Here is a 25,259-nt window from a genome sequence, read left to right on the forward strand (position 1 = left end):
CACTGTCTTGCCCACCAACCAGCAGTTGAAATTCTTCAAACTTGTCGTCTTCAGCTCTTCACATCCTCACAACATACCAATGTCTGTTGCTGATCGCAAACCTATCACCACACACTTCATGCCACCCATTGACTGTCCTTTGTTTACTCATGCTCACATTTTCTTTATTCTGCAGATGTTGTTCCCTGCAACCTCTCAGAACTCTGAACAGTATAAAAGCACCTGAACTGTTGTGCATTTGTCTTCACCCCTCTCAACAGCAAGTGCCTCCAACCACACTCCCCAGGCCGCCTTTCGCCTCCAAGGCTCCCAAGTCCCAAATTCACATCTCAATGGAGGCTGGAGGCCTGATTTCGGAGGCTGGCTGGACCATGTTTGACTTCCCGCCGCAGGGCGAGGAGTCCGATATCATAGCGCAGCTGCTTGGCACCTTCCCCTCCCATGGCGAGGATGCCCAGCAGGATCTGCCTTGGTACCAGGCTTCCCATCCATCCTTCTATGACACTGATCTTAATACAAGTGCATGTAGTGATAGCAATGATGGTAGCTTTGCTGTTCCATCCGAGTGTATGGGCTACTATTTGGGTGATTCAAGTGAGACCCTGGGCATCAGCTCCTGCACTGCACCACAGGACCTGAACTTGGTCCAGGAGCAAGGTGCTATCGAGTATCTGAATATGATTCCAACCATTTCCCATGATTTGTTCGGGAACGGCGAGTCAAGCTGCGAGGTTCTCAACTCGGTCAGTGCTACTAACAAGAGAAAGCACTCGGTGGAAGAAGAAATCGAGGGCCAAGCAAGAGTAAGTCCTGAGGATGACTGATCATTCTGTTCACCGGCTATGTCTTTTAGAAAGATACGTTCATGCTGTTAGTGTGAATACTGACTCTAATTGATTAATTGCAGGGTCGGAAATGCGCAAGGAAGGCTGCACCGAAGCGAGCAAAGAATGCCAAGCAAACCGAAGCGAGCTGCTGCACCTCTGACAATGACTCGAATGCTTCTCAAGAGTCTGCGGATGCTGGTGTTACTCCAAAAGGCAAGGCCCGGGCTGGACGCGGGGCGGCAACCGATCCCCAGAGCCTCTATGCAAGGGTACTGCCAATAATCATCTCTTTCGCATCTGAAGGAATTATCTTTTGCAACTGAATGTGAAGTACTAATTCTCTGTTCTTTGCTTGAGCAGAAAAGGAGGGAAAGGATCAACGAGAGGCTGAAGACACTGCAGACCCTTGTGCCCAATGGAACCAAAGTATGCTTCTGAACATTCATGCTACTGGTAGCCTACATGAATAAAAATGCTAAGATCCAATGGCTAAATCAACAATGTTTTTGTATTGATCTTGCAGGTAGATATGAGCACCATGCTTGAAGAGGCAGTCCAGTATGTCAAATTCCTGCAACTTCAGATCAAGGTGAGCAGTTGCTCAATTTAGTTCGCTTCGACATCAGACAAATTGTTCCATGGCGGACATTGCAACTGACGAATTTCTCTCGTCAATTTTCAGGTCCTCAGCTCTGATGAAATGTGGATGTACGCGCCGATTGCGTACAACGGGATGAACATTGGACTTGATCTGAACATGTAGAGATGATTTTGGCAGTCTCAAGCGGGAACGCAGTTTGTGTTTGAGATAAACGAAAAACGAGTTCTCCACTAACCATTCAATGTACCTGTGTTACCATGTGTCGTTTTGGAAGCTGTTATACAGATCATCATAGGCGCAGCAGTAGCATACTTAAACTTGTGAAGAGGCCCTCTTAGAGGATCAGTAAACTGAAGATAATACTACCATTTTCTTGACATTAGCATGAAATGCAAGATCTTGAAAACTTGTAGATTTGTATTTGTTTTCTTTGGAGCAAATATAGTTCTTTTGTTGGCATGTGATGATTTGTTCAATGATCTAGTCTCTTGTGGTTTGCAAAGTTGCAGCCTTGAGGATCTCAAACCCTGACACTTTAAGATAAATGACTGAAACTGCGAAATCATATTGGAATGAGCTTCATAATTTTTGGCGGACACAATCGTTCGGTCTTGCGATATACTATGAGCTATCACCATAAAAAAAAAATCTCAATTCCATTTTCTCCACCCTTTCCACTATGAAGAAAATAACCATGCGTGTAGCTGACCGTTGACGTGTATTAGAATTTGCATTGACATTTCCAACATAAAATGAATTCATTAATTATAAAGTTTTAGATGCGAGAGAAAATGTATTATTAAGAGGGATGTGATGTGCTGCACAAATCGTGCACTCTCCATTCTAACATTTGTCCTAGACAAATCCTCAAACTAACTTCTGAAAATAGGGTTTATTTCAGGCTGACCCTAGATCTTTGCGACCTTACTTTCAATTTAGGTCATGATGTTGTGCGGGTTCGTTGTGCTCGGCAGCATGGTTCTCGAAGGGCCGAAGCAGATCTTTAACATTGGGAAGAACATTCATAGAGTGGCGAAGGCCGCCAGGGAAGACCTCTCCTCCAGCGCCTTAAGCGCTAGGGAAGGTAACGAGCGCCTACAGGCGCCCCATCATGGGCCGGCCCACACAAGTACGAAAGCATTTCGAACGGGACGCTCCGGTTTTCTCGATTTGCTGGTCACGGTTGATCGTTCCACCATTCGCCATTGACCGTTGACTTTTTAAGATTTTTATAAAATAAATTAGGAATTCAAAAAATTGTTTGCGCTTTTTTAAAAAAAAAATCACGGTTTCAAAAAACAAGTTCACGACCTCAAAAAAGTTCATGAGTTCAAAAAAAGTAGTTCATGGGTTTCAAAAAAGTTGATGAATTTGAAATAAGTTCACGAACTCGACAACATTCACAGGTTCAAAAAAGGCTCATGCATTTGAAAAAAGTTCACGATCTTGAAAAAGTTCAAGAGTTCAAAAAAAGGTTGCAGATTTCAAAAACATTTAATGCATGTGAAAAAAATTCACGAATTTTAAAAAAGGACACATGTTTCAAGGATTGGGGAAAAAGTCCAAAAAATTGGAAAAAGTAAATGAATTAAAGGAAAACAAGTTCACCAATTTGATAAAAAGTTCACAAATTTGAAAAAAACACGCATTTAAAAAATGTAAAAGAAAAGAAAAAACCAAATAAAAACCGTCATGAAAACCAAAAAAAGAAAAGAGAAAAAGTTGTTAGAAGCTTCACAAAACTGGCTAGGTTCACTTGCCAAAAAAACGCACGCACGACAAAACATTGAGCAGAAAACTACACAGGCGACAAAATGTTTGCAACCCACAAAGGAAAAAAATGTTAATGGGCCGAGCACAAGGAAGGAGGGGGTGTACGCCAGTTTGTGCCAACGCCTATAACTAGGGCAGTGGGCGCCAAATAGGGATAGGGCGCCAGGCGTACAAGCGGGTGAAGCCACACAACAGCTTCGAGGCCAGAAGCCTGAACGCACTACGCCACACCAAAGTGAGCTCCGACTCACAGGGCAAGTGAGCCTTGTCAAAGGAATGCCGCCCAATACTAAGCAAGCTGCTATTTGGCACTATGTGTGGAAATCTGGTCTGTTCTCTGTCAGTAAAATGTATAAACATGTGATGGGACCTTCAGATGTGCATCATCTGTTCAGTGATTTATGGAAAGCAGCTAGTAGAATCAGGCACAAATTTTTTTTCTGGTTGATATTGCATGACAAAGCCAGTACTAGAAGTCTGCTTAAAAGGAAACATTTCATGCTACAAAGCTATGAATGTGCTATTTGCCATGATCATGTTGAGGAAACATCAATTCACCTCCTCTGGGACTGTAATTTTGACCTATCTTGTTGGGACATAATTGCTCCAAATAGGCACGGAGGAACATCTGCCTTTGATGATGTTATGTTCCTCAAACAATCTTTCCCACCTCAGATTGCCATGGATATTGTGATCATGGGCTGTTGGAATATTTGGATGCAAAGGAATGGAAAGATTTTCAGAAACATTGACCCAAGTCTGGAAGCCTGGAAACAAGGTCTGCTTCATGATCTTTCTCTGGTCAAGCACAGAGCAAAAAGGAAGAATATTGCTAGTCTGGAGCAATGGATGACCTCCCTCTCATCTTAAGTCTCTACTTTTTACTTTCCAATGTTAGAGAAAATAGGAGTTGGATAATGTTTTACTTTCCTAGTACTTTTCTTCTTTTTAGCTTAGTTTCTATATAATTTTATATTAATGAGAATTATCGTAGAACAATTGTTCTATGGTTTCGGGGTCAAATTTTTTTTTACTAAGCAAGCTCGGCAGCTAAGAACATCTCGAATAGCAGCATAAAACAGTGCAGTATCTGTTCATTTGGCATTTGAGAGAAAAAAATGGTTTCCAACAGCAGCCCTATCCTAAATTTTCTGAATTTTTTTAGGCAACCCAACAAAAAGGCTCTAGATGCTGCAAATATACCACACAATTGCGAAGCTGTAAACCACCCCCCTCTCCCCTTCCGCGTAGTTCACCCTCGACCTTGACATGTGTGACTCACACGATGTAGGCAGACTGACAGAGTAACTGGAAATACAGTGCCACGTCAGCATAGTTAATGTCTGAATACTGTGAATGCATTATATTGATGGAAATATGCCCTAGAGGCACTAATAAAATGGTTATTATTATATTCCCTTAATCATGATAAATGTTTATTATTCATGTTAGAATTGTATTGACCAAAAACTTAAATACATGTGTGGATACATAAACAAATACCGTGTCCCTAGTGAGCCTCTACTAGACTAGCTCGTTGACCATAGACATGAGTTGTCATTTGATAACGGGATCACATCATTAGGAGAATGATGTGATGGACAAGACCCAACCGTTAGCATAGCATATGATCGTTCAGTTTACTGCTACTGCTTTCTTAATGTCAAATACATGTTCCTTCGACCATGAGATCATGAAACTCTCGGATACCGGAGGAATACCTTGTGTGCTATCAAACGTCACAACGTAACTGAGTGATCATAAAGATGCTCTACAGGTATCTCCGAAGGTATCTGTAAAGTTGGCGTGGATTTAGATTGGGATTTGTCACTCTGTGTATCGGAGAGGTATCACTACAGGAATCACGCACTTTGCCATCTGCCATGGCTGACGGCAAAGGCCTTTGCCGCCATCAGCAGACGACAACAGGTCCGGCTGAATAGGCTACGACGAAGGGCTCTTTGCCGTTTGCTGATGGACGACAAAGATGAAATGGTCTTTGCCGTCCGCTGGATGGCACACATGGCAGCTTATGGCAGTTAAGGGGTTAATGATGCGCTTTGCCGTCTGCTGGCGGATGACAAAGACCATTGCACCTTTGCCGTCTGCCAGCGGATGACAAAGTAACCAAATAGGCCAGCCCCAGGTGCTGCCAGTGCCCCCAGGTTGCACAGGTAGCTGCCATGTGGCAGCTTTGCCATATGCCTGTATAGCCCCTCTTTTTTCTTAAATTCATTCAATTTCAACACACAAGTTTCAACACACAAATTTCACAACAGACATATGACATATCCAACACACAAGTTTCATCATATATACATACATAACCAACACATAGTGAAGGAAATATGCCCTAGAGGCAATAATAAAGTTGTTATTTATATTTCCTTATATCATGATAAATGTTTATTATTCATGCTAGAATTGTATTAACCAGAAACTTAGTACATGTGTGAATATATAGACAAACAGAGTGTCACTAGTTTGCCTCTACTTGACTAGCCCGTTGAATCAATGATGGTTATGTTTCCTAACCATAGACATGAGTTGTCATTTGATTAACGGGATCACATCATTAGAGAATGATGTGATTAACTTGACCCATTCCGTTAGCTTAGCACGACGATCGTTTAGTTTGTTGCTATTGCTTTCTCCATAACTTATACATGTTCCTATGACTATGAGATCATGCAACTCCCGAATACCGGAGGAACACTTTGTGTGCTACCAAACGTCGCAACGTAACTGGGTGATTATAAAGGTGCTCTACAGGTGTCTCCAATGGTGTTTCTTGAGTTGGCATAGAACGAGATTAGGATTTGTCACTCAGATTGTCGGAGAGGTACCTCTGGGCCCTCTCGGTAATGCACATCACTATAAGCCTTGCAAGCAATGTGACTAATGAGTTAGTTACGGGATGATGCATTACGGAACGAGTAAAGAGACTTGCCGGTAATGAGATTGAAGTAGGTATTGAGATACCGACGATCGAATCTCGGGCAAGTAACATACCGATAACGAAGGGAACAACGTATGTCGTTATGCGGTTTGACCGATAAAGATCTTCGTAGAATATGTGGGAGCCAATATGAACAACCAGGTTCCGCTATGGGTTATTGACCGGAGACGTGTCTCGGTCATGTCTACATAGTTCTTGAACCTGTAGGGTCCGCACGCTTAACGTTCGGTGACGATCGATATTATGAGTTTATGTGTTTTGATGTAACGAAGGTAGTTCAGAGTCCCGGATGTGATCACGGACATGACGAGGAGTCTCGAAATGGCCGAGACATAAAGATTGATATATTGGACGGCTATATTTGGACACCACAAGTGTTCCGAGTGATTTCGGAGAAAACCAGAGTACCGGAGGGTTACCGGAACCCCCCGGGGAGTATATGGGCCCTAATGGGCTTTAGGGGAGAGAGGGAAGGACTGCCTAGGGCAAGTCGCGCGCCCCCAAGGCCTAGTCCGAATTGGACTAGGGGGGAGGGGCGGCGCCCCCTCCTTCCTTCTCTTCTCTCTTCCCTTTCCTTCTCTCCTACTCCAATTACATGGAAGGGGGGAATCCTACTCCCGATGGGAGGTGGACTCCCCAGGGCGCGCCATAGTAGAGGGCCGGCCCTCCCCCTCCTTCACTCCTTTATATACGGGGAGGGGGGACACCCCATAGACACACAAGTTGATTGTTTCCAGCCGTGTGCGGTGCCCCCCTCCACCATAATCCACCTCGGTCATATCGTAGCGGTGCTTAGGAGAAGCCCTGTTCCGGTAGCATCATCATCACCGTCATCACGCCGTCGTGCTGATGAAGCTCTCCCTCGACACTCTGCTGGATCGTGAGTTCATGGGACGTCACCGAGCTGAATGTGTGCAGATCGCGGAGGTGCCATACTTTTGGTACTAGGATCGGTCCATCGTGAAGACGTACGACTACATCAACCGCGTTGTCATAACACTTCCACTTAGGGTCTACAGGGTACGTAGACAATACTCTCCCCTCTCGTTGCTATGCATCACCATGATCTTGCGTGTGCGTATGATTTTTTTTGAAATTACTGCGTTCTCCAACAGTGGTATCAGAGCCAGGTTTATGCGCAGATGTTATATGCACGAGTAGAACACAAAGGCGTTGTGGGCGTGGGTATATACATATTGCTTGCTGTCACTAGTTGTTTCTTGATTCGGTGGTATTTTTGGATGAAGCGGCCCAGACCGACATTACGCGTACGCTTACGCGAGACTGGTTTTACCGTCGTGCTTAGCACACAGGTGGCTAGCGGGTGTCAGTTTCTCCAACTTTAGTTGAATCGGATTCAATGAATAGGGTCATTTCCGAAGATCAAAAAGCAATCACTATACCGCGTTGTGGTTTTTGATGCGTAGGTAAGAATGGTTCTTGCTCAGCCCGTAGCAGCCACATAAAACTTGCAACAACAAAGTAGATGACGTCTAACTTGTTTTTGCAGGGCATGTTGTGATGTGATATGGTCAAGACGTGATTATATAAATTGTTTTATGAGATGATCATGTTTTGTAACACAGTTATCGGCAACTAGCAAGAGCCATATGGTTGTCGCTTTATTGTATGAAATGCAATCACCATGTAATTGCTTTACTTTATCACTAAGCGGTAGCGACAATCATAGAAGCAATAGTTTGTGAGACGACAACGATGCTTCGATGGAGATCAAGGTGTCAAGCTGGTGACGATGGTGATCATGACGGTGCTTTGGAGATGGAGATCAAAGGCATAAGATGATGATGGCCATATCATATCACTTATATTGATTGCATGTGATGTTTATCCTTTATGCATCTTATTTTTCTTAGTTCGGCGGTAGCATTATAAGATGATCTCTCACTATATTTCAAGGTATAAGTGTTCTCCTTGAGTATGCACCGTTGCTACAGTTCATCGTGCCGAGACACCACATGATGATCGGGTGTGATAAGCTCTACGTTCACATACAACAAGTGCAAGCCAGTTTTGCACACGCAGAATACTCGGGTTAAACTTGACGAGCCTAGCATATGTAGATATGGCCTCGGAACACTGATACCAAAAGGTCGAGCGTGAATCATATAGCAGATATGATCAACATAGTGATGTTCACCATTGAAAACTACTCCATCTCACGTGATGATCATACATGGTTTGGATCACGTGATCACTTAGATGATTAGAGAGATGTCTATCTAAGTGGGAGTTCTTAAGTAATTTGATTAATTGAACTTTAATTTATCATGAACTTAGTACCTAATAGTATTTTGCATGTCTATGTTGTTGTAGATAGATGGCCCGCGTTGTTATTCCGTTGAATTTTAATGCGTTCCTAGAGAAAGCTAAGTTGAAAGATGATGGTAGCAACTACACGGACCGGGTCCATAACTTGAGGATTATCCTCATTGCTGCACAGAAGAATTACGTCCTGGAAGCACCGCTAGGTGACAAACCCGCTGCAGGAGCAACGCTAGATGTTGTGAACACCTGACAGAGCAAAGCTGATGACTACTCGATAGTTCAGTGTGCCATGCTTTACGGCTTAGAAGCGGGACTTCAATGACGTTTTGAACGTCATGGAGCATATGAGATGTTCCAGGAGTTGAAGTTAATATTTCAAGCAAATGCTCGGACTGAGAGATATGAAGTCTCCAATAAGTTCTACAGCTGCAAGATGGAGGAGAATAGTTTTGTCAGTGAACATATACTCAGAATGTCTGGGTACCACAACCACTTGACTCAATTGGGAGTTAATCTTCCTGATGATAGTGTCATTGACAGAGTTCTTCAATCACTGCCACCAAGCTACAAGAGCTTTGTGATGAACTATAATATGCAAGGGATGGATAAGACGATTCCTGAGCTCTTTGCAATGCTAAGAGCTGCGGAGGTAGAAATCAAGAAGGAGCATCAAGTGTTGATGGTCAACAAGACCACTAGTTTCAAGAAAAAAGGGCAAAGGGGAGAAGGGGAACTTCAAGAAAAACAGCAAGCCAGTTGCTGCTCAAGTGAAGAAACCCAAGTCTGGACCTAAGCCTCAAACTGAGTGCTTCTACTGCAAAGGAACTGGTCATTGGAAGCGGAACTGCCCCAAGTATTTGGCGGAGAAGAAGGATGGCAAGTGAAAGGTATATTTGATATACATGTTATTGATGTGTACCTTACTAATGCTCACAGTAGTGCCTAGATATTTGATACTGGTTCAGTTGCTAACATTTGCAACTCGAAATAGGGGCTACAGATTAAGCAAAGATTGGCTAAGGACGTGGTGACGATGCACGTGGGAAATGGTTCCAAAGTCGATGTGATCGCCGTCGGCACGCTACCTCTACATCTACCTTCGGGATTGGTTTTAGACCTAAATAATTGTTATTTGGTGCCAGCTTTGAGCACGAACATTATATCCGGATCTTGTTTGATGCGAGACAGTTATTCATTTAAATCAGAGAATAATGGTTGTTCTATTTATATGAGTAATATCTTTTATGGTCATGCACCCTTGATGAGTGGTCTATTTTTGCTAAATCTTGATAGTAGTGATACACATGTTCATAGTATTGAAGCCAAAAGATGCAAAGTTGATAATGATAGTGCAACTTATTTGTTGCACTGCCATTTAGGTCATATTGGTGTAAAGCGCATGAAGAAACACCATTCTGATGGACTTCTGGAATCACTTGATTATGAATCACTTGGTACTTGCGAACCATGCCTCATGGGCAAGATGACTAAAACTCCGTTCTCCGGAATAATGGAGCGAGCAACAGAGTTATTGGAGATCATACATACTGATGTATGTGGTCCAATGAACATTGAAGCTCGCGGTGGATATCGTTATTTTCTCACCTTCACAGATGATTTGAGCAGATATGGGCATATCTACTTAATGAAACATAAGTCTGAAACATTTGAAAAGTTCAAAGAATTTCAGAGTGAAGTGGAAAATCATGGTAACAAGAAAATAAAGTTTCTACGATCTGATCGTGGAGGAGAATATTTGAGTTACGAGTTTGGCCTTCATTTGAAACAACACAGAATAGTTTCGCAACTCACGCCACCTGGAACACCACAGTGTAATGGTGTGTCCGAACGTCATAACCGTACTTTTATTAGATATGGTGTGATCTATGATGTCTCTTACTGATTTATCACTATCATGTTGGGGTTATGCATTAGAGACAGCTGCATTCACGTTAAATAGGGCACCATCGAAATCCGTTGAGACGACGCCTTATGAACTACGGTTTGGCAAGACGCCCAAGTTGTCGTTTCTTAAAATTTGGGGCTGCGATGCTTATGTGAAAAAGCTTCAACCTGATAAGCTCGAACCCAAATCAGAGAAATGTGTCTTCATAGGATACCCAAAGGAAACTATTGGGTACACCTTCTATCACAGATCCGAAGGCAAGATATTCATTGCTGAGAATGGATCCTTTCTAGAGAAGGAGTTTCTCTCAAAAGAAGTGAGTGGGAGGAAAGTAGAACTTGATGAGGTAATTGTACCTGCTCCTTTATTGAAAAGTAGTTCATCACTAACATTAGTTCCAGTGATTCCCGCACCAGTAAGTGTGGAAGCTAATGATGATGATCATGAAACTTCTGATCAAGTTACTACCGAACCTCGTAGGTCAACCAAAGTAAGATCCGCACCAGAGTGGTACGGTAATTCTATTTTGGAAGTCATGTTACTTGACCATGACGAACCTATGAACTATGAGGAAGCGATGATGAGCCTAGATTCCGCAAAATGGCTTGAAGCGATGAAATCTGAGATGAGATCCATGTATGAGAACAAAGTATGGACTTTGGTTGACTTTTCCCGATGATCGTCAGACCATAGAGAATAAATGGATCTTCAAGAAGAAGACTGACACTGACGGTAATATTACTGTCTACAAAGCTCGACTTGTTGCAAAAGGTTTTCAACAAGTTCAAGGAGTTGACTACAATGAGACCTTCTCACCCGTAGATATGCTTAAGTCTGTCCGAATCATGTTAGCAATTGCCGCATTTTATGATTATGAAATTTGGCAAATGGATGTCAAAACTACATTCCTTAATGGATATCTTAAAAAAGAGTTGTATATGATTCAACTAGAAGGCTTTGTTGATCCAAAAGGTGCTAACAAAGTGTGCAAGCTCCAGCGATCCATTTATGGATTGGTGCAAGCCTCTCGGAGTTGGAATATACACTTTGATAGTGTGATCAAAGCATATGGTTTTATACAGTCTTTTGGAGAAGCCTGTATTTACAAGAAAGTGAGTGGGAGCTCTGTAGCATTTCTGATATTATATGTGGATGACATATTGTTGATCAGAAATGATACTGAATTTCTGAATAGCATAAAAGGATACTTGAATAAGAATTTTTCAATGAAAGACCTCGATGAAGCTGCTTATATATTGGGCATCAAGATCTATAGAGATAGATGAAGACGCTTAATTGGACTTTCACAAAGCACATACCTTGATAAAGTTTTGAAGAAGTTCAAAATGGATCAGGCAAAGAAAGCGTTCTTGCCTGTGTTACAAGGTGTGAAGTTGAGTCAGACTCAATGCCCGACCACTGCAGAAGATAGAGAGAAAATGAAAAGTGTTCCCTATGCTTTAGCCATAGTCTCTATCATGTATGCAATGCTGTGTACTAGACCTGATGTGTGCCTTGCTACCAGTTTAGCAGGGAGGTACCAAAGTAATCCAGGAGTGGATCACTGGGCAGCGGTCAAGAACATCCTGAAATACCTGAAAAGGACTAAGGATATGATTCTCGTATATGGAGGTGACAAAGAGCTCGTCGTAAACGGTTACGTCAATGCAAGATTTGACACTGATCTGGATGACTCTAAGTCACAAACCGGATATGTGTTTTTATTAAATGGTGGAGCTGTCAGTTGGTGTAGTTCCAAGCAGAGCATCGTGGCGGGATCTACATGTGAAGCGGAGTACATAGCTTCTTCGGAAGCAGCAAATGAAGGAGTCTGGATGAAGGAGTTCATATCTGATCTAGGTGTCATACCTAGTGCATCGGGTCCAATGAAAATCTTTTGTGACAATACAGGTGCAATTGCCTTGGCAAAGGAATCCAGATTTCACAAGAGAACCAAGCACATCAAGAGACGCTTCAATTCTATCCGCGATCAAGTCAAGGAGGGAGACATAGAGATGATGGTTATGTTTCCTAACCATAGACATGAGTTGTCATTTGATTAACGGGATCGCATCATTAGAGAATGATGTGATTGACTTGACCCATTCTGTTAGCTTATCACGATGATCGTTTAGTTTGTTGCTATTGCTTTCTCCATAACTTATACATGTTCCTATGACTATGAGATCATGCAACTCCTGAATACCGGAGGAACACTTTGTGTGCTACCAAATGTCGCAACGTAACTGGGTGATTATAAAGGTAATCTACAGGTGTCTCCGATGGTGTTTGTTGAGTTGGCATAGATCGAGATTAGGATTTGTCACTTCGATTGTCGGAGAGGTATCTCTAGGCCCTCTAGGCAATGCACATCACTATAAGCCTTGCAAGCAATGTGACTAATGAGTTAGTTACAGGATGATGCATTACGGAACGAGTAAAGAGACTTTCCGGTAACGATATTGAACTAGGTATTGAGATACCGACGATCGAATCTCGGGTAAGTAACATACCAATGATAAAGGGAACAACGTACATCGGTATGCGGTTTGAATGATAAAGATCTTCGCAGAATATGTGAGATCCAATATGAACATCCAGGTTCCGCTATTGGTTATTGACCGGAGACGTGTCTCGGTCATGTCTACATAGTTCTCGAACCCATAGGGTCCGCATGCTTAACGTTCGGTGACAATCGGTATTATGAGTTTATATATTTTGATGTACCAAAGGTAGTTTGGAGTACCGGATGTGATCACGGACATGACGAGGAGCCTCAAAATGGTCGAGACATAAAGATTGATATATTGGACAGCTATATTCGGACACCGGAAGTGTTCCGAGTGATTTCAGAGAAAACCAGAGTACCACAGGGTTACCGGAACCCCCCCCCCCCGGGAGTATATGGGCCCTAATGGGCTTTAGGGGAGAGAGGGAGGGGCTGGCTAGGGCAGGCCGCGCCCCACAAGGCCTAGTCCGAATTGGATTAGGGGGGAGGGGCGGCGCCCCCTCCTTCCTTCTCTTCTCTCTTCCCTTTCCTTCTCTCCTACTCCTATTACATGGAAGGGGGGGGATACTACTCCCGGTGGGAGTAGGACTCTGTAGGATTGAAAGTATGTCTAGAGGGGGGGGGGTGGTGATTAGACTACTTGACCAAATAAAACTTATCCTTCTCCCAATTTTAGTTCTTGGCTGATTTTAGCAACTTTGGACAAGTCAAGCAATCTTAACACAATTCAAGCAAGCATGCAAAGAGTATATGAGCAGTGGAAAGTAAAGCATACAACTTGCAAGAATGTAAAGGGAAGGGTTTGGAGAATTCAAATGCAATAGGAGACACGGATGTTTTTGTCGTGGTTCCGATAGGTGGTCCTATCGTACATCCATGTTGATGGAGACTTCAACCCACGAAGGGTAACAGCTGCGCGAGTCCACGGAGGGCTACACCCACGAAGGGTCCACGAAGAAGCAACCTTGTCTATCCCACCATGGCGTCGCCCACGAAGGACTTGCCTCACTAGCGATAGATCTTCACGAAGTAGGCGATCTCCTTGCCCTTACAAACTCCTTGGTTCAACTCCACAATCTTGTCGGAGGCTCCCAAGTGACACCTAGCCAATATAGGAGACACCACTCTCCAAGAAGTAACAAATGGTGTGTTGATGATGAACTCCTTGATCTTGTGCTTCAAATGATAGTCTCCCCAACACTCAACTCTCTCTCACAGGATATGGATTTGGTGGAAAGAAGATTTGAGTGGAAAGCAACTTGGGAAAGGCTAGAGATCAAGATTCATATGGTAGGAATGGAATATCTTGGCCTCAACACAAGTGTAGGTGGTTCTCTCTCAGAAAAAGTAAGTTGGAAGTGTAGGTTCGTTCTGATGGCTCTCTCCACGAATGAAGAGGAGGTGGAGGGGTATATATAGCCTCCACACAAAATCTAACCGTTACACACAACTTGCCAATCTCGGTGGGACCGAATTGATAAACTCGATCGGACCGATTCAACAAATCTAGAGACCGTTAGGATTTTCGGTGGGACCGACATGCAACTCGGTAGGACCGATATGGTTAGGGTTAGGGCATAACGTAATCTCGGTGAGACCGATTACACAAACTCGGTGAGACCGATTTTGGTAATAAGCTAACCAGAGAGTTGGCCAGGTAAACTCGGTGGAACCGATTCACTCATTTCGGTGAGACCGAAATGTTACGAAAGGGAAACAGAGAGTTTACATTGCAATCTTGGTGGGACCGATCGCTCATCTTGGTGAGACCGAAACGTTACAAAGGGAAACAGAGAGATTACAACCCCATCTCGGTGAGACCGAGATCCTATCGGTGAGACCGATTTGCCTAGGGTTTGTGGCAGTGGCTATGACATCTGAACTCGGTGGCGCCGAATAGAAAGATCGGTGGGGCCAATTTTGACTTTTGGTTTAGGTCATATGTGGATGTGAGAAAGAGTTGAGGGCTATGGAGCATATCACTAAGTATTTTGAGCAAGAGCCTCATTAAGCAACACCTCATCCCTCCTTGATAGTATTGGCTTTTCCTATAGACTCAATGTGATCTTGGATCACTAAAATAGAAAATGTAGAGTCTTGAGCTTTGAGCTTGAGCCAATCCTTTTGTCCTTAGCATTTTGAGGGGTCCACTTTTCTCATCCATGCCATGCCAATCATTGAGCTTTCCTGAAATATAAACTTGAAATAGCATTAGCTCAATGAGCTATATGTTGTTAGGAATTACCAAAACCACCTAGGGATAGTTGCACTTTTAGACTCCCCAGGGCGTGCCATAGTAGAGGGCCGACCCTCCCTCTCCTCCACTCCTTTATATACGAGGAGGGGTGCACTCCATATGCACGCAAGTTGATTCTTTCCAGCCGTGTGCGGTGCCCCCCTCCACCATAATCCACCTCGATCATATCGTAGCGGTGCTTAGGCGAAGCCCCGTTCTGGTAGCACCATCATCACCGTCATCACGCCGTCGTGCTGACGAAGGTCTCCCTCGACACTCTAGATCATGAGTTCATGGGATGTCACTGAGCTGAACGTGTGCAGATCGCGGAGGTGCCGTACTTTCGGTACTAGGATCGGTCGATCATGAAGACGTACGACTACATCAACCGCATTGTCATAACGCTTCCGCTTACGGTCTACAAGGGTACGTAGACAATACTCTCCCCTCTCATTGCTATGCATCACCATGATCTTGCATGTGCGTAGGATTTTTTTGAAATTACTGCGTTCCCCAACACATAGTTCCATCGATACATATTACAATAGTTTCACATTGTTCACCCAACACCTATCCATCCATCCATATAACAAGTACCACATTGTTCATCGATACAAAAGAAAAGCAGAAAGGGAAAAGAAGCACTCCATCCATGCAAGCTTCCGTGAAGTAAATGAAATCTGCAAAATGGGAAACAAGTTAGAAGAAGAAGAAGAAAATGAAGAAGAAGAAGAAGAAGTAAGCATACTTAGGTAAAATGGAGCTAACCTAGCTAATTATGCCATTTTGGAGTGAACTAAGTATATTATGCCATTTTTGATATAAAGCAGCTAAGTATATGTCTTTATTGAGCTAACCTAGGTAACTAAGCATATTAGAGCTAACTTAGAGCTAACCTAGGTCATTTTGGAGAGGAAGAAGAAGAAGAAGACTAGAAGAAGAAGAAGACTAGAAGAAGAAGAACGTTTTTACCCTTTTCCTTCTCATTCTTCTTCTTTTATTCTTTCTTTTTCTTCTCTTTCTTCTTATATTCTTTCTTTTTCTCCTCTTCCTTGTTTTTCTTTTTCTTATTCCTTATTTGTGTCATTTTAGAGCTTACATAGGTAATTATCCCATTTTTAGCTAACTAAGCTTATTATGTCAATTTGCAGGAAAATAAGGTAAGTATAGGTCATTTTTGTGCTAACATAAGTAATTATGACATTGTTGAGCTAACGTAGGTAAAATGGATCATTTTGGAGCTAATTTAGCTAAAATGGATCATATTGGAGCGAACCTAGGTAAACTTGGTCATTTTGGAGCTAACCTATGTCATTTCGGAGGAAACAAAGCTAAGTATAGATCATTTTGGAGATCTAACATACCTGACATAGTTCACTCCTCCTTCTTCTCCTTCTCCTTCATCATCGTGATGTGCTTAGAGTGGCGAGGCAGTGGGATGTACTCTTCTACCACAGTTGGCATGGTCATGTCGCCCGGCTGTGGGATCACCGACGTTACCACCATCGTCAGGTTATTTTTAGGCACCACCACCATCGTGAGGCCATCTTTAGGCAGCACCATCGCTAGGTCATCCTCAACAACCACCATCTCTTGCCCATCGTCAGCCACCACCATCGCGAGGTCATCGTCAGACAGAATAGGCTGCACCTCCTCATCCCCACTCTGCTCCTCTTCTTCCCCACTCCATTCTGGATCATCCTCGCTGCTGCTTTTGCTGTAGCCAGACTCAGTGCTGCTTTTGCTATAGCCAGAGTCGCTGTCGCTGCTTCGATTGCCTGACCTAATGCAACAAAGTTTTTTTAGCAATCAGTGTGAGAAAACGCCAAATGGAGACGAAGAAGAGGCAGAGCATACTGGCATCGTTGTCGTCCTGGTAGCGCATGCTGCACATAGTCATGTTGAACACCTTCACGGTGAGCATGGCGTCGCCGTCTAAGGGAGTCCGAGATTAGGGGGTCTCCGGACAGCCGGACTATCTCCATTAGCCGAACTGTTAGACTATGAAGATACAAGATTGAAGACTTCGTCTCGTGTCCGGATGGGACTCTACTTGGCGTGGAAGGCAAGCTAGGCAATACACATATGGATATCTCCTCCTTTATAACCGACCTTGTGTAACCCTAACCCTCTCGGTGTCTATATAAACCAAAGGGTTTTAGTCCGTAGGACAACAATCACAACATACAATCATACCATAGGCTAGCTTCTAGGGTTTAGCCTCTCTGATCTCGTGGTAGATCTACTCTTGTAACACCCATATCATCAATATTAATCAAGCAGGACGTAGGGTTTTACCTCCATCAAGAGGGCCCGAACCTGGGTAAAACTTCGTGTCCCTTGCTTCCTGTTACCATCCGGCCTAGACGCATAGTTCGGGACCCCCTACCCGAGATCCGCCGGTTTTGACACCGACATTGGTGCTTTCATTGAGAGTTTTGCCATGCCGTCGCCACCAGGAAGGATGTCTCGTCCCGTCTTTAAAGATGGCACTATCGCTGAGGGAGCTCTAGCTATCGGCCAAACTCTCCGGCTAGGTGGTTTTCTTATGACGCCTGTTCAGCCGCTACGCCGATGATGACTTCTCGGGTCATCAAAAGCAATCTTCATGTCAACTCGGAACTCGCCGAGCAGTTAGATCCAATGGAGCTCTCTTCCCTGAACGAGCTCTTGGATCGCATCGCCGCCCTGGGAATCGCTACAGACTATGATCAGGTTGGGCCTAAACCCGATCTGAGAGAAATTAACTCTCCCCAGGTCACCCATCATGTTGCAGTGGTGGAAGAACAATGCGGCAACCCTTCATCCATATTAAGGACTAGCTACGTCTGGATTCCCGATCCCTCCAAGCCGGATACCCGTGGAAGGGAGGATGTCACTCAAAGCCTGAACCCAGAATCAGGCAGCGGGCTAGATTTACCGGAAAACATCCAAGAATCCAAACTTTTGAGTTTAGAAACTCCTTGGCCACTAAGCCTTAGATTGGGTGAGGATTCGGATTCAATTCCACCCACCCACCCAAACATACGCGATCTATCCCAAATTAGGCAAGAGCCCGAAGAAACAGTACACCATTACTGGGACAGATTCCTCCTGGTCAAGAACATGATAAAGGACTGCCGCGAGGAAGACGCAATTTCATTCTTCTACAATAATTGCACGGACAAGGGAATCCTCAATGCCATAAGTCGTCGCGAAATTACACGCTTTGCCGACTTGGTGTCCATAGTACGAAAGTACTGTGCGATGGAAAGCTCCTGGAAAACCGAAATAAAATTTTGGGATAATCCGACCCTGAATACAAACCCAGTCTGAAATAAAAGGGTGCATTATCACAATAAACCCGGGTTAACTACCAAAAAGCAAAAGCCCTCTATGGGGCAAGGAACCGTACTAGAGGGATGGCTCAACGGACCCTGCAAAATTCATAGTACAGCGGATGCGATACCAACGCACAACCTTAGAGCATGCTGGATACTCCGGCAGGTGGCCAAAAGTGGTGAGGATCTACTCCTCCCAAAAACCACAGAGCACCACCCCGAGGACAACAATACGGTCTTAACGGTCTTTGAGACCTTCGCGTCAAATAATAGACGGAAGCGAACACTCCACAGCACGTCCGAAATCTGCCACATAGCAGATACAAATCCTTGGAGCGACACGGCTATTACCTTCAATGCCAGTGACAAACCTAAATTCAGAACAGCCCAAGTACCAGTCACATTGGTCCTCAGTCCAATCGTGGACGGCTTTCGACTCACCAAGGTACTCATGGACGGCGGCAGCAGATTAAACCTCATCTATGAGGAAAGTCTTCAAAAGATGGAAATAGACTGGAGCCGCATTGAGCAAAGTAGCACAACCTTTAGAGGAATCATCCCCAGTCGGGAAGGACGCTGTGCTGGGAAAATCACACTAGATGTGGTATTCGGCATGCCGGATAATTACAGGTCCGAAGAAATTACATTCCAAGTGGCCCCGTTCAGCAGCGTATACCACGCTCTATTAGGGCAGGAGGCGTTTACAATCTTCCAAGCCATACCCCATTACGGGTACATGAAGCTCAAAATGCCCGGGCCCAACGGAATGATCACTCTTGTTAGTGATCCAGACATAGCACTCCGCGCTGAAAATAAGACAGCTGCACTAGCCCTTGAGGCACTATCCGAAGCCCTAGAGGCCGAAGAACTAATTGCGCTGCGCTCCACGGTGAACAGGGACGACGTGATACTCGATAAAAGATCCAAGTCCACCTCCTTTAAGCCGGCGGACGAAACAGTCAAATTCCAAGTCCATCCAACGGACCCTACAAAAACAGCTTCCATCAAGGCACAATTAAACCCTGATGTCGACGCCGCACTGCGAGAGTTCCTACGCGAGAACTGGGACATTTTTGACTGGCACCCTTCAGACATGACAGGAATCCCACGCAGGCTGGCTGAACACAGCCTAAATATCCTAAAAGGATTCAAGCTAGTCAAGCAGGCTCTTCGACGTTTCTCCGAACCTAAAAGACAAGCCATGGGAGAGGAACTAGCCAAGCTATTGGAGGCCGGATTCATCAGAGACATAAAACATCTGGACTGGCTAGCAAACCTGGTGATGGTACCAAAGAAGGACAAATCCTGGCGCTTGTGCGTCGATTTTAAGGACCTTAACAAGGCCTGCCCAAAGGATCCCTTCCCCTCCCCCGCATCGATCAAATCATCGATGCTACCGCAGGACACGATTCATTGTGTTTCCTCGACGCATACTCCGGCTACCATCAAATCAAAATGGCAGAGCCAGACCAAGCCGCAACGGCATTCATCACACCATATGGCCCATTCTGCTTCAACACAATGCCCTTCGGGCTAAAAAACGCCGGTGCAACATATCAGTGCATGATTCAGACATGCTTGGCAAACCAGATCGGCAAAACAGTGGAGGCATACATGGATGACGTGGTCGTTAAAACCAAGCATGTCGAAACTCTAGTAGACGACTTGAGGCTCACATTCGACAACCTCCGAACATATGACATCAAGCTTAATCCAGAAAAATGCGTTTTCGGCGTACCAGCAGGAAAGCTCCTGGGATTCATTGTCTCCAGTAGAGGTATTGAAGCTAATCCGGCCAAAATTCGAGCGTTGTCACAGTTGGCTACCCCAACAGACCTCAAACAAATACAAAAATTAACTGGATGCGTGGCAGCTCTAAGCCGCTTTATCTCCCGCTTGGGAGAAAAAGCATTACCCCTTTATCGCCTCCTCCGGCGCACCGAACACTTTGAGTGGACGGACGCCGCCACGGCCGGACTCAAGGAAATAAATGCCATATTGGCAACAAACCCAGTCCTGGCCACACCAAACATTGGCGAACCAATGCTATTATACATTGCGGCAACTCATCAAGTAGTAAGCGCAGTGCTTGTCGTCGAGCGAGAAGTGGACGGACATAAATTTCCCCTTCAAAAGCCGGTTTACTACGTGTCCACTGTCCTTACTCCATGCAAATCACGGTACCCGCATTATCAAAAGATAGCGTCCACGGTATTCATGGCATCCCGGAAGCCGTGACACTACTTTCAAGAGTGTTCGAAAACAGTAGCCTCGGAAGTACCACTTAACAATATTATAAACAACCGCGACGCGACAGTCCGGATTGCAAAATGGGCCATCGAGCTCCTCCCGTTCGACATAACTTACAAGCCACGGCGAGCTATTAAATCGCAAGTTTTGGCTGACTTCGTCGCTGAATGGACGGAAGCCGAACTCCCTAAAGAGTACGACACATATTCAAACTGGATCATGCACTTCGACGGCTCCAAAATGTTGGCTGGTCTGGGGGCTGGCGTCGTTTTGACATCCCCAATAGGAGACACCGTTCAATACGTACTGCAGATAATGTATACGGACTCCAACAACGCAGCCGAATATGAGGCCCTCTACATGGTCTCCGGATGGCAGTATCCATGGGCATTCAACGCCTAGAGGTGCGCGGGGATTCAAACTCGCGATATCCCAAATAAATGGAGACTTTGATGCCAAGGATCCAAAATGGCCGCTTATCGCAATGCCGTCCTAAAAATGTCAGCTCGGTTCGAGGTGCTCGAATTTCACCATGTGGCTCGGGAAAACAATCAGGCAGCGGATATCCTCGCCCGCATTGGCGCAAAACGCGACGCGGTCCCTCCCAACGTTTTTCTGGAAAGGCTTTTCAAGCCATCCGTAGCATGGGAAGGGGACACCGGTAACAACAGTCCGGACCCGGCCAAAATACCCGATACCGAACTCTCTGACACAATCGGAGGCTCCGCCACCGAAATAACACAATCAGCCCACGAAATAATGGCCATTATTGCCCCGTGGACAGAACCATTCCTGGCCTACCTAATTAGACAGGAACTTCCGGTGGACCAAAATGAGGCACGCTGCATAGTGCGGCGATCCAAAGCCTACAGGGTCCACGAGGGAGAATTGTACAAAAAAAGCGCTACCAGAGTCCTTCAAAGGTGCATCTCCGAAGAGGAAGGGCAGAATCTTTTGGCAGAAATTCACGCTGGACTCGGCGGCCATCATGCCGCAGCCTGGGCTCTTGTAAGCAAGGCCTTCCGCACATGATTTTATTGGCCAACGGCCCGGGCAGATGCACAGGACTTGGTCCAACGCTGCACCGGTTGCCAGCTCTTTGCAAATCAAAGCCACATGCCACCCACCGCTCTCCAAACGATCCCCATTACATGGCCCTTCGCAGTTTGGGGGCTTGACATGGTCGGACCCCTTAAAGGGGGAACCCACAAGAAAAAAATACTTATTGGTCATGGTGGATAAATTCACCAAATGGATAGAGGCTAAACCGGTAAAAACAGCCGAATCCGGACCGGTGATAGATTTCATATCCGGGGTTGTACACCGTTACGGCGTCCCCCACAGCATCATCACTGATAATGGCACGAACTTCACGGCCGACGAGGTAAAACTCTAGTGCAGCAAAATGGGCATCAAGCTCGATTACGCTTCAGTCTATCACCCACAAACCAACGGTCAAGTCGAACGAGCAAATGGTCTTATAATGAGCGGCATTAAACCCCGATTATTGCGCTCCCTAATGGAGTCCGATACGCACTGGGTAGAGGAGCTCGACTCCGTACTTTGGGGACTGCGGACCACGCCGAATCGTAGTACCGGATATACACCATTCTTTATGGTGTACGGCGCAGAGGCAGTCCTGCCCTGTGACATAATTCATGACTCACCTCGAGTGCGCATGTACGAAGAAAGAGAAGCCGAGCTCGATCGGCAGGACGGTCTGGACACATTGGAGGAAGAGCGCAACATAGCCAAAGCCCGTTCTGCATTTTACCAGTAGCAAGCTCGCAGATACCAAAGCAGAGAAGTACGGGCCAAAACTTATAACGTTGGCGAACTAGTTCTACGGCTGCCGGATAAGAAAAAGAACAAGCTCGAGCCCAAATGGGAAGGTCCCTTCATTATCGACCAAGTTCTGACCGGTGGAGCGTACCGACTGCGGGATGCATCGACCAGTCGACTCGAGCCGAACCCATGGAACGCAGCCAGGCTCCGAAGATTCTACGCCTAGCTCCGGACTTTATGTTAGTCCCCTCCCTTCGTCCATTTTCTGCATATGCATCATCTGTCTTGTTTCCCTTTCTTTCTTTCTATTTCCCTAGGCCTTCAAGGATCACCTTGTGCCTCACTCATACATCATAGATGCGCTAGCCGCACTCTTCATACCTGCGGGCTTCTCTCACAGAAGCTTAAATTATTTACCTGGGCCCAACGCCCAACACATGTGTTATACTTCCGCATGTACCTTTTTTCACCATTATATGCATCGATATGACTTAAGTTTTGGCCAAGCTGGGTTGCCTGGCTCTTGTATTTATGCCCTACGTTCCCGTTAATTCGGCTAGGGCATAAGGGGAGCACCTCTGTGATTGTTACCACCGGGTCAGCCGGACGTGTACCTCAGACTGGGTGAAGCCGAAAGCTAGCATTCTTAAGAGAATATTCGGTCGGTGAACAAAAGATGACTTTTATTTATTATCCATATCTGCCCCCAGACGTTTTCACTGCGCTCCTTGTCGCAGTCCGGACATGCACTTTAGGGCATGCCTACCCAGGGAAAGGAACCCTTAATGGAACTATTCTCTCTAGAAGATATTTCTTACTACCCATGTAATATAACATAACTAGTTGGGCACTTGTCTGATAAAGCACTAATGACCCCTACGCCTGGTCTCCACGCATGCCCTGGTTCTTATATAACCGAGAGGGTATTCGGATACACTCCAGACTGTCGGGTCCCGAGGTTGAAGCGAAAAGGTCCGCCACAACAAATGATCTACAATCCGGCTAGAAGACATCATATATGTCACTTTAAAATTAAATAGTCAATTTGACTGGTTGAATTCCTCTTCAATGCCCTCCAATAGGCTATCTAGTCTACAGTCCTGTTGGGAATACTTTGTGGCCAATTCTACTTGGCCGTACACTAAATTCACAGGGATCTCCTTGCCATCAGGCCCCACAGGTCCGACTTCGGCCATCTGGTTTGGGTCGGCCTTCGTGTACTGTGTCTTCACCATTGCCCAAGCTTCCCTGGCGCCCTGACGGCAGGCCGATATCTTCCATAATCGGAAACGCCACCGTGCTCCCTTCAGCTTTTCTGCAAGCTCTCAAGGCCTTCGGGTATGAAGACTGACGGCCACAAGGCCTGGGCAACGCCTTGCATCACCTGCCGAACTCCTTCGTGCAACTGTGCGAGCTCTGGAAGAAGATCACCCGTTGAACTAGGCATCTCCTCGGCAGGACGACCTGTTAGCATACCTACAGACATAACTCTGTCAGCCAGCTTCCTCGCCGAACTCTTTTTCAAAGTTCGTTCAAGCACTTACTAAATATGCCGCGTTGAACCCGCCGATTCTCCTTAACAGAGTCCGACAGTTGGGCACGGGCATCTTTTAGTTCCAAGCCCAGCTTGGTGTTGGCATCTTGGAGATCATTCTTCTCCTGCCTCACCCTTGTAAGCATGCTCTCACCGGCCTTCAGCTGGCGTATGAGCTGTTGCTTATCCGGATTCACTCCAGCGTCATCTGCAATTTTATCGTCAGATCTGCATATAAAGCCGCACTCTAATATGATACTTATCATTTGACGGATATGTTACCAGAGGGGGTCTCTTTGGGCTCCCCTGCTGCGGCCATTGCGGCCTGGAGTTGGGCTTTGCACTCTTCCAGCTCCTGGGACAGTTGAGTATTCTTTTCTGTAAGAACCTACATAACAAATGATCCTTAAATAGTTATCCTAACCGTTTCAAGTCTCAGGGGCTACTGATATATATAATCATCAAATTTTCTCACCCGTATGTCTTTTACATACTGCTCCGTGGCTCTGGCTAGACCATTTTGAGCGGCACGGAGGTGCGCGTTTCCCGAGTTGAAGGCATCCAATGCCTCTTGGGAGAAACAAGCGTCACGAAGAACAGTCCAGCGACGCCTGTGGTTCATGGCACTTTCCACCTCGGAATGGGTGGCGGGCAGTCTATCCGTATCCTCTGTCGGAGGAGCACCCGGCGCATGCCTTGTACTCGTTCCCACCTCTGAGTCCGGCCTTGGAGCCTGGCTTGTGGAGGCGCGATTGGTAGCCTCTCCGGGCATAGTCCGGTGAGCGCTCTTTTTCCTGAAAAGAAGGCATGGGCGTTAATATGCCTCTGTAACTAATGTCTTGCAATAAAGACGGCGTGCCATACCGCTGCGCCGGTGCCTCAATCCGGACTGCGGATCTTTCCAGCCTGCTTGGCCTAGCGGCCCCTTGTTGGCTAGTTGCCACAGGCTCGGCCTTCTGCCCCGAGGACCTCCCCTGCAAGACACATCTGTTATACGGCAATAAAAAAAGAGAGAGCACAAGGACGGATCCCTTTTTAAGTGCTGGGACTTCGGTCTCAGTCACCTGTGAGGCTGGAACTAGCCCAGGGTAATCGGCCGTAATGGCCACCAAGGTATTGTCATTACTCGCTTGGTAAAAAATCCCGTCGATCAGCTCCACGGATATGTCCGGATCCTCCTGGGAGGCCGGGTCAAGGGACCGTCTAGGGTCCTCGGGCTATGGAGGAGGGCTGTTTATGTCCTTTACTGCCTGGCGCAGCTCCTGCGATGAAA

The 25,259-nt window shown here is 45.6% G+C and overlaps 1 protein-coding gene across 1 annotated transcript; it reads left to right on the forward strand.

Annotated features, from left to right (window-relative positions):
* The first annotated feature begins 262 nt into the window (after nucleotides 1–262).
* LOC123106624 (transcription factor bHLH139) lies at nucleotides 263–1,881 on the forward strand. The gene is made up of 5 exons (XM_044528726.1): nucleotides 263–803; nucleotides 908–1,096; nucleotides 1,188–1,253; nucleotides 1,351–1,416; nucleotides 1,510–1,881. The coding sequence occupies exons 1-5, from the start codon at nucleotides 333–335 to the stop codon at nucleotides 1,588–1,590; spliced, it is 873 nt and encodes a 290-aa protein (XP_044384661.1). The 5' UTR covers nucleotides 263–332; the 3' UTR covers nucleotides 1,591–1,881.
* Nucleotides 1,882–25,259: the final 23,378 nt, after the last annotated feature.

Source organism: Triticum aestivum, chromosome 5A (genome assembly GCF_018294505.1).
Source record: "Triticum aestivum cultivar Chinese Spring chromosome 5A, IWGSC CS RefSeq v2.1, whole genome shotgun sequence".
Taxonomy (NCBI): Eukaryota; Viridiplantae; Streptophyta; class Magnoliopsida; order Poales; family Poaceae; genus Triticum; species Triticum aestivum.

Coding starts and splice junctions, on each gene's coding strand:
- LOC123106624 (XM_044528726.1), top strand. CDS start 333: ATGGAGGCTGGAGGCCTGATTTCGGAGGCTGGCTGGACCATGTTTGAC. Junction 804..907: donor AAATCGAGGGCCAAGCAAGA/GTAAGTCCTGAG, acceptor GATTAATTGCAG/GGTCGGAAATGCGCAAGGAA. Junction 1,097..1,187: donor CCCAGAGCCTCTATGCAAGG/GTACTGCCAATA, acceptor TTGCTTGAGCAG/AAAAGGAGGGAAAGGATCAA.